We start from the raw sequence: 10,428 nt of genomic DNA, 5'->3' as shown, positions 1-10,428 counted from the left end.
CTGGGAGTCTTCGATGCCAACATTTTGAATCCCATGATTCTCTTTCCATCCTAGTTCTTTTGTCTTCATGTACATCAAATCATAACGGCCTGTTCTTTGAAATTCCATAATCTCATTACATATCTTCTCAAGATATTCCTTTTTGGCCCTGTCCATGGCTCTTTTCAATTCATTCCTCAGTCTCCTGTATTTCCTCCTGCCTTCTTCATTGTTGACATTCTTCCATTTCCTTCGCTCCTCCATTTTACTCATCATCTCCTGTGTAACCATACAATATTAAACATTCTTTACAGAGTAGAAGAGGACACCTTGTCTGGAGGACGTGTGTGTCTATTCCATTTGTCTGTCACCTAGTATCAGTGCCTAAAATATTAGATTTTATTGATATTTAATATGGGAGACTTTGCTGAAAGATTATCTTCGTTATTCGCTTTATGTTTGCTGAAAGATATCAGATAGTTCCAGTTTTCAGTCACACTGATCCTTATTAAAGCATGGTTTACACAAGGTCATAAACGGACCTTTCTTCATATCCCAGAAACCATTTCACAGATATTATTGAAATTTGATGCGGAAGACTACTACTAAAGTTGTGTGACAACTCTGATTTTGAGCTGTATTGATCCACTATGAAATAAAGTTTACAGAAGATTATAAATGGATATTTTATGTACTCAATAATTATTGAAATTTAATGTGGTAACATCCATTAAAAGTTTTGGGCAGTTCTGGTGTTTAGCCATATTGATCCATAATAAAGCCTTTGTGTAAGACCATAAATGGAATTTTCTGTATATCCCATAAACTTTTCCACATATTTTTGTTGAAATTTGGTGTTCGAGATTCGTGTTTTTAAGTAAACTTAACAAACTTAAAAAACACTGTAAGTTTGTTTACTCAAACACTCTTCTTCATGTAAGCAACAGTTTCCTGTCTGAGTCTGTAATTACGAGGGTTGGAACTTTAATAGTGGCAACTATTTATTTACAAGTGATACAGAATAGATGCATGTTTCGAAGTTTTACTGTCCTTCAGTGTAGTCACCATCATTGTGTACAACCTATTGCCAGCGATGTGGAAGTCATAGGATACCTTTAGCAGTGCCTGTTGTGTTGATAATTCAAATGGAGCAGTCTACTGCCTGAAGAATCTCTGGAACAGTTCTGAAGCAAATGCCATGAAGTGGTTCCTTCTTCTTAGGAATCAAGTCGAAGTCACAAGGGCTTAAGTCTGGGGAGTATGGTGGATGGTACAGCACTTCCCAGTCCCATCAGTCGAACACATCAGCCACAGCTTGTGCTGCATGTGGCTGATCATTGTCCTGCAAAATGATGGGTGGGTTCTGCAGAAAGTGTCACCGTTTCTTTCTCAAAGCTGGTCGCAGGTTGTGTTCCAAAAATGAACAGTAATACTGTGCATTGATGGTCTGCTGTTGGGGAATGGTATGTGTTAGGATAACACCATCACAGTCGTACACGAGAATCGCCATAACTTTCGCTTTGCTGGGGTTCTGATGAACTTTTGAATTTCGTGGTGACCCATAATGATGCCATTCATTCGATTGGCGTTTCATTTGTGGCCCATACGATTTGGCCCATGCCTCATGCAGCATAATGATATGGGGTAAGAAAGCCTCTCCTTCGCGCTCATAGCACTCCAAGTGGTTACGAGCAGCGTCGTATCGTAGCCATTTCTGCATTTCCATCAAATCATGCGGAACCCATCATGATGCAATTTTTCTCAGAAAGTGAAGCACAGTCTTGTTCGCTAATCTTGTCTCTCAGGCCAGCTCACGAATCGTATGGCATCGATCTCANAAGTCGAAGTCACAAGGGCTTAAGTCTGGGGAGTATGGTGGATGGTACAGCACTTCCCAGTCCCATCAGTCGAACACATCAGCCACAGCTTGTGCTGCATGTGGCTGATCATTGTCCTGCAAAATGATGGGTGGGTTCTGCAGAAAGTGTCACCGTTTCTTTCTCAAAGCTGGTCGCAGGTTGTGTTCCAAAAATGAACAGTAATACTGTGCATTGATGGTCTGCTGTTGGGGAATGGTATGTGTTAGGATAACACCATCACAGTCGTACACGAGAATCGCCATAACTTTCGCTTTGCTGGGGTTCTGACAAACTTTTGAATTTCGTGGTGACCCATAATGATGCCATTCATTCGATTGGCGTTTCATTTGTGGCCCATACGATTTGGCCCATGCCTCATGCAGCATAATGATATGGGGTAAGAAAGCCTCTCCTTCGCGCTCATAGCACTCCAAGTGGTTACGAGCAGCGTCGTATCGTAGCCATTTCTGCATTTCCATCAAATCATGCGGAACCCATCATGATGCAATTTTTCTCAGAAAGTGAAGCACAGTCTTGTTCGCTAATCTTGTCTCTCAGGCCAGCTCACGAATCGTATGGCATCGATCTCACTCCAGTAACGCGGAAAGAGCATACACTTCTTCTTCACTGACACTAGGAAGACCTGGCCGACGCATGTCTGCCACATTTTGGCGTCCCTTGTTGAAGGCTTTTACCCACCTTGCCACTGTTCTGTAAGGCAATGAAGATTCCCAGCAAGCCTCTTGAAGACCTTGATGACACTGTCGTGCTGTACAGCCTCTGGCACATTCAATCTTTATCCAACTCCGTTGTTCCTGTTTGGAAAACATCGTGACAACACTACACTAGACCGCCAGCTAACACGAGGCTCTGTTCTTCTTGTCACTGCGCATGCACGTGATGTGGGAAGGGAGAGTCCATTTGCTCTGTGGTAAGGTAGGTATGTAACTAACATGTGGTATAAGTGGCATTTGGTTCCGTTGCATGGCGTCTCTACAGCAGTGTTGCCACTATTAAAATTCCAACCCTCATATATCCTCTCTACCTTAAAACAGATTTCTAAGTAAAGAATTACCATCTGCTTTGGCTATTAAACATTTGTCAATAAATACTATAGCAGATGCACTGTATAGGCAAAGAGGCTTAAATAACTAACTGGTCATGCTATTATGAAGTTATAAAGGTAAAGGTAAAGTTGCCCTGTGCTCAATGAATTAAGCCCTACACCATGAAGGCGTATGTGGTAGTGGATGTATAGATCCACATTTTCTTGACCTCAGCACTAGCTGGAGGTGAGTGGTCAGCTTCACGCCCCTGCTGCTTTACCCCTGGGGAAAGAGCCCAGTACCCATTGGATAGGAGGTTGCGTGAACCCCAGAGCAGGTCTGGACGATTTGGAGAAGAGAAAATTCTTGACCCTGCCAGGACTCGAACTCCAACCCCTCAGTTATCCAGCCCAGTCACTATACCGACTACACAACTGTGGCTTAATATGAAGTTATGCTAAAATTAAAATAAAAACCAGGCAGGAGCCAGAAGTAAAAGATAAATTGAGGGTGACAGTGTCAGTATGTTCTTATTTAGGGCAATGTGTTGAAGTCTGCTGTCATTTGAAATGGTTTCTTTGCTGTTAATAATCATGCTGCCATTTTTTCTTTGAGTGCTAATACCTCATTCAGTTGAACTGACATAAATAATAGAATAAGTAACTACAATTTGTTATAGAATTTTACATGTACTGGATAGCATTTTCAAGAGTTGCTGACATTTTGTTTTCTTATGTTTTTTCAGCTTCCAGATCTGAGTCATGGCAGCTCCACTTGGTAATTATTCTTTATTTTTGTGCTCCTACCTGACATTCATAGTCTATTCACCATTTCTAGTTTGGTGATGTATTACAAACAGTACTGCTACTGTATGATATCCAGGTGAATTATATAACTTATTTGTGATGGAAAAAGTAAACATCATTTTTGTATGATGTAAGATGCTGTCTGTATGTGGCATGATTAGGCAGTCCTTACTTATAATAACAAAACAAAAACAAACTTCGCAAGTGAAATATACTGACTGAGTGACCGCTGCTTGTCGGCGAAGTTAGTGCCAACTTTTGCAGATAGAGGGTGTCACATAGTCAGCGCAACAGATCCTCATGGCTGTTAATCTCGGTTTTCTAGACCGGAGCCACTATTTCCTTGAAATAGCTCATCAGTTATCCTCATGAGGCTGAGTGGACGCCATTCCAGACCCTCTACTTCTCAGAAAATCTGGTATCGCAGGGAATCGAGCCAGGGACCTAAGGATCTGTAGACAGGAACTCTGACCACTAGACCACAGAAGCAGTCCCTTGTAATAACAACTTCTGAAATTGTTTTTTTTTTTTTAATATGCCTGCATGGTGATGATATTGTGATATGATGACTGAGACCCAGAGTAGACATTCATTGCTAGCCAGTGACTTTGTAAACAGGTTCCCCTGGAAATGAACATGCAAGCAACAACAGAAGTACCATTTCTGTGCAACAGCGAGGTGGTTTGTGAAGTGTAGTAACAAGTTGTATAAATGTGCAATAAATTCGGTCATCAGTCCAAACCCATCTATAAGTTATGCACCATCCCAAATATGAGACAGTATTTTGTGAAATATTGATGTTATATTTTAAAAGAAAATTAACTGAGCCTGTTACAGGTCAGTTAAAAAGCAGGCTGATATAATTTTTTTTACTAAAGAGTCTGTTTACATGAGAAGTCTTTCACAGAGTGTATATTATAACATTTAAATTTCTTTATAGGTGGAGCTGTAGATCCGTGGGTCATCCTTCCACAAGAAAGAGCTCGTTATGAAGAACAGTTCCGAGCCTTACAGCCTGTTAATGGTATTGTTACAGGTGAACAGGCTAAAGGCTTCTTGCTTCAGTCTCAACTTCCACCACAAATTTTGGGCCATATATGGTATGATATTTCTTTTGAGCATGTGTTCCATATTTTATGAGGAAAGTTAGGCTTTGAATAGCATTATGTTTCATATGTGTATATTTTCTTCCTAATATAAATGAAGCAGTCATCTGATTTGTTCTAGAAATTTGGTTTAAAAATATTGTGCCGTTATAGGACACTACAGTTGTACTTCAGAGTTTCCTGTCATCAGTAATGTCAGCATGGCAACATCCAGTTCGAGTAGAGAGTTACACAAGTGTCCATATTATTTTCAGTCCTGATAGTGGTATAAGCATTATCTGTTACATAAGCAGACATGATCATACCAACTCCCCACCCCCCAAATGAACTGGATCCTGTATTCTGGTCTTGAGGGTTGTTGAGAGTGGACGTGTTTTCGGAGTAGTGAAATTAATGGGTTGCTGCCTGGAGGACTACTGAACCTGCATGGGTACCTGGGCTGCGAGGACTTCATGGCGTACTGCCCAAGGCCAAGGCAGCAGTGGGCAAGCAATAAGTTACATAGAGAACATGCTTCTGTGATTAGTGGCTTTGACTGTATTATTAGTAATTAGAAGGGTGGAGCAAACTCCTGGACCTGGTGTGGAGGCTGAGAACAGTATTGTGTAGTGGGTGTGACAGAAACTTAAAATCTGGAGCACAATGCAACATGTGTGGATGTTGGTTTCACAACAGCTGTGGAAACATCAAGGCTCAAATGGCTGACAGCAGGAAGTGGAACTCTGATAGCATGTAATAGAAGAAAATTAGGACAGCAGTACTCAGAGGAACTGAAACGACTATCAAAGCAGTTGCTCTTAGCCAAAAAGAAAGTGCACAGGAGATATTTTTAAGGTATATACTAAAAAAAATTAAAGTGAGTGCTGGACTGAGTTCTACAAGTACGTAAGAAGATGTAAAGGCAACAGGGAAAATATTCCTATGATCAAAGATGATAATGGATGGCTCATTACTGATTCAATAGAAAAGGCTAACTCTGCTAGCTTCTGTTATCCTTTGATATTCTCCTGTGAGCGTAACATCCTGCAAATGCAGTGTGCTAACTCAGGTAAACCCTTCACCATTAGTACCAAAATCATTAGGAAAACGTTAGCAGTGATAGGTAAAAACAAATCAGTAGGGCCAGGCAGTGTTTCTGGCAAAATTCTAAAACTGGGTGGGGAAGGCATGAGCGATTATTGGACATAACAACTGATAATGCCACTATTCCAAGTGATTGGAAAAAACCATAGTGATTCCTATTTACAAGGTGGGTGACCGAATGCTGGTCACAAATTACAGACCTATCAGTTTAACCTCAGTGGCTTGCAAGCAAATGAAACGCATTATTGCATCATACCTGAAGAAAATTTGGGATAAAAAGGATTGGTTATTTGAGGGTTAACGTGGATTCAGGCTGGGATATTCATGTGAAAGTCAAGTAATCACAGTTTGCGAGGACATTGCAGACTCACTGGATAATGGATGTAGTATAGACACTATTGTAATAAATTTTTTGAATGCTTTCGATTTAGTTCCCCATGATCGGCTGCTTACAATATTAAAATGGATCTTAGAGAGATAGGATGGGATGGTATGGATTGGATAGATCTGGCTCATGATAGGGACCAGTGGAGGGCTCTTGTGAACACAGTAATAAACCTTTGGGTTCCAGAAAATGCTGGGAATGATCAGCTGCATACAAAAATTGCGGCCTCGGGAGTGGACTTGAGGGTAGTTGTACGGCTGAGGGAATTCCTCTCAGACCTAACACAGAGCGCTAGATTAGAAGGACAATTATTGGAGGAAGTCAGAGTAATGTCAGGAGTACCACAAGAAAGTGTACTGGGTTCACTACTCTTCCTCGTGTACGTAACTGATATTTGGAGAAATACTGAGTCAAGTATTAGACTTTTTGCAGATGACTGTATAATATATAGGAAAATTATAAGTAATAAAGATATGGAACAGTTGCAGATAATCTGAACAGGCTGGGGAAGTGAGAAATTGTGAATGCAGTGAGAATTAATCTAGCTAAAAGCAAGGTAGTTTGTTTCATGAGAGCCCAAGTGACAGAAGAACTAAACTGTTCATTACAGGACATAGTAATTCCAGAAGCGAGCAGTTGTAAATACTTGGGAATAATTTTACCAGCGATTTAAGTTGAGCTGATCAAGTTAATTACATGATGAAAAAAGCTGGAAGGCATGTCATTTCACAGTGCGTATTCATAAAAAGGGAAATAGTAGCACTAAAAGTTTAACCAACACATCACTAGTGCATCTGATTCTTGAATATGGAGTGGCATACATACATACATACATATACATTTGCGTTTCAGATTATTCACAAATGTGCACAGGCACAGAATATAAATGCTGGAATCCTTACAGGAAGGGACAGATAAATGCACTAGTCCAGATGCAAAACATAGTGGCTAAATTTGCACATGATAGAAGTGATTCACACTGGGAAACCTTGGCAAAGTGCAGAAAGATAGCTTGTATATGCGCTCTTTTCAAAGCGTACACAGGATAACTGTCTTGGAAGGCTGTAGGCGATAGATTACAAAGACCATGCTATCAGGGTTGATCATGATAGGAAAATTAGAAGCAGAGAGCAAAAGACAGATATCAGAAAATATTCCTTTGTAAATAGGACCATCCAACTCTGGAACCATCTACCTGCTGATGCTATAGGACTGTCTCCTGTAAACAAGTAATTTTAGGAAAATAAGAAGTTAGGCAAAGTGAAGGTGTGGGGGGAAATCATCAAAAAATGCAGTGAGGTAAGGTGAGGTGAGCTGAAGTGAAGTGAAGTGAAGTGAGAATATAAAGCGTATGCAAGTGTAGTGAAGTGAAATGTGACTGCATAAGTTCATGACATTACATATTTCATTATTGTTACTCTTTAGTGTATAGTTTGTTTATTTTTTATTAATATTAATTTATGTAGTTGTAACTATATTTGCATTCTATTCATTGTGTGTAGTGTGTCCTTTATTGTTTGTTTAGTTCTGTGTGGTGTGTTAATTGTGTGTTATGTCTTATTGTGGTACCACTGCCACCAGGTAAAAAGCCATTTGCACTTAAAAAAAAAGACAACAACAACAACAGCAACAACAACAATAATAATAATAGTAATAATAATAATAATAATTCTGCACTGCTGTGGTTCCACAGATATGTTCCCAGTGTAAATGTTTCATAATCTTTCAAGAATACTATCTACTGGGAAGTGACACCAAATACTCTTGTACATAGTTACTGTATTGTCAGAATCTGCTCCATGCATCTTCATGGTAGCACCAATTTATCAGGCTACGTGACATCACATCCCAGAAGACCCTAATCTTGATACTGACTGCCATGAGAACCTAGGCTAATAGTCTGTTGTCTTTCTTTAACAACCAGTCTGACTTTCATTATTTCCTGTAATATTTCTTTATTTATCCATTTGAATCCAAAGTGCAAATAACTTGCCACATATAAATAACTGAGAGTATTCATTAGTATATATACATTTTTTTGCTACTTATGAATTGATTGACATTTTTTCTAGCCTTCGAAGAAAAATTACACTTAGCTTTTTTATGTAGGTCACTTGCAGACACGGATGCAGATGGTAAAATGAATATTGAAGAATTCAGCATTGCATGCAAGTTGATCAACCTCAAACTGCGGAACTTTGAGTTACCCAAGGTGCTACCTCCTAGTCTCTTGCAACAAACAAAACCACTTGGTATGTTTGTCATTTTCATATAATCAGAAGTGGAGTAGTTATATTCTGTATAGACACAAAACATATTGTGAAAATTACTTATGTGTAACATAGAAACTATGACTGAACACTTATAATACAATTTCTTAAAACAAGTGTAACACAGAATTACTAGATTTTTGGACTTTGTCCATCATTCAGTATTCTAGAAACTAGAAAACAGTGTTTTGGAAATTGGATCTGTTTCTGACCTCAGGTGAAGGGGAGAATATACCTACTCTGTGATTAAGGTTAGCTCTTTCTAAGGTACCCAACGGAGTAGGTGTCTTCTCTCCCACACATGGGGATGGAAACGGGCCCAGTTTCCAAAATGTTATGTTTTCTAGTTTCTAGAATACCAGACATTGGACAAAGTCCAAAAACCCAGTAATCCTGAGTATTATACATCATCATCAGAACCCTTTAAAACAGTGTTTGTAGCCCTTCATTTTAATATCTAGCTTTAATGACATAATCACAAATCAAGATTATGTATGTACTATAATTACATAAATCCAAGTAAATTTGGACATCATGTTCTGGGATTGAATGCATGCATGAATCTTTCTAATGCAGATAAGTTGTTTGTAATTTGAGTAGCAGTGGTTTCAGAAGTGGTGGTGGTGGTATTTGCTGCTGCTGCTTTTATGGTCAGCATTGTTGTCATCATTACTTGACATTCTTTGATTCCAGGTGGTGTAACTACAAATATGCTTCAGAGTACTCCACCTGCTGTTCCACCTATGCCTCGACCTCCTTTAGCATCAGGATCAGCACTTGGAGTTGGTGTACCTCCTTCCAGTGTGGCACCTCCAATCATTCCTATGACTACACAGCAACATAATGCAATTCCAGCAATGAAAGTTCCTCTTGGTATGGCACAAGTTACTCCTGTCGGTGTTCCTCCTTCCACAGTTGGAATTTCTTCTCTTGGAATGGGTCCCATCTCTACAGCTTCAGCTGGAATTCCTTCAGCCCCATTAAGTATCATCACTGCACCTATGGGTGTTGCTCCAGCTATTTCACCTGTCAGTGGAATGTCTGTAACACAGTCTGCTTCTCATTCACTGAGCAATGGTTCAGTTGCCGTGGGCCAGAGTGCAGCACCTCCAAGGCCACCACCTGGTAAGTGATTCACTCATGGAGCTGAGCTCTTCTTGAGAAGCCGCCAATTGTGCAGCTACTCAAGAACTTCCAAGCATTTTATGGAACCCTATGGTTCATTACTGTGTTCACAAGATTTCTCCACTGGTCTCTATCCTGAACCAGATTGATCCAGTCCATACCATCCCATCCTATCTGTCTAAGATCCATTTTAATATTGTCCACCCACCTATGCCGTTGTCTTCCTTGTGGTCTCTTTCCATCTTGCTTTCCCACCAATATCCTATATGCATTCCTATTCTCACTCATTCATACTATATACCCTGCCCATCTCATCCTTTTTCTTTTTTCCTTGGCACTACAGCCCCAGTGGGCCTAGGCCTACCTCTGTGAACTTCTCTGTTCACTTCGGTTTTTCTAGATCTTACAAGTACGGTAGGACTCCTTGGGCGGATATTCAGCTCGTCGCAAGGCCTCTACCTGTACACAAACACAGAAAAACGCACACAAACATCCATGCCCTGAGTGGGATTCGAACCCACGATCCCAGCTTCCAAGTGAGCGAAGACAGTGCACGCCTTAGACCGCTTGGCTACCGTGACCGGCCTCGTCCTCCTTTACTTGACTTAATTTTCATATTTAAATCAGCAGGGTTTTTTCAGTTCTCATGTGTCTGGTTGGCACCCGGTACAAATCTAGCCATCCTGGCTGAGGCCCCCTCCCTCCTGCATGCCAGTTACTCCACCAGAATAGTATCTTCAAATAGGTCAACATTCTTTTCAGTACACCA

General features: G+C 40.3%; 1 protein-coding gene across 1 annotated transcript in view; it reads left to right on the top strand.

Annotated features, from left to right (window-relative positions):
• The window catches only part of LOC111869324 (intersectin-1), an 85,496-nt gene that overhangs the window by 3,689 nt on the left and 71,379 nt on the right, over nt 1–10,428 (top strand). Inside the window, exons 2-5 of the mRNA XM_033753382.1 lie at nt 3,630–3,661; nt 4,631–4,790; nt 8,374–8,516; nt 9,228–9,659. Of these exons, the coding sequence (XP_033609273.1) occupies nt 3,646–3,661; nt 4,631–4,790; nt 8,374–8,516; nt 9,228–9,659 (751 nt within the window). The 5' untranslated portion in view covers nt 3,630–3,645. The remainder of the gene's footprint in view (nt 1–3,629; nt 3,662–4,630; nt 4,791–8,373; nt 8,517–9,227; nt 9,660–10,428) is intronic.

This window comes from Cryptotermes secundus, unplaced genomic scaffold (genome assembly GCF_002891405.2).
Source record: "Cryptotermes secundus unplaced genomic scaffold, Csec_1.0 scaffold325, whole genome shotgun sequence".
Taxonomy (NCBI): Eukaryota; Metazoa; Arthropoda; class Insecta; order Blattodea; family Kalotermitidae; genus Cryptotermes; species Cryptotermes secundus.
This window is presented reverse-complemented; position numbering and strand designations above follow the sequence as displayed.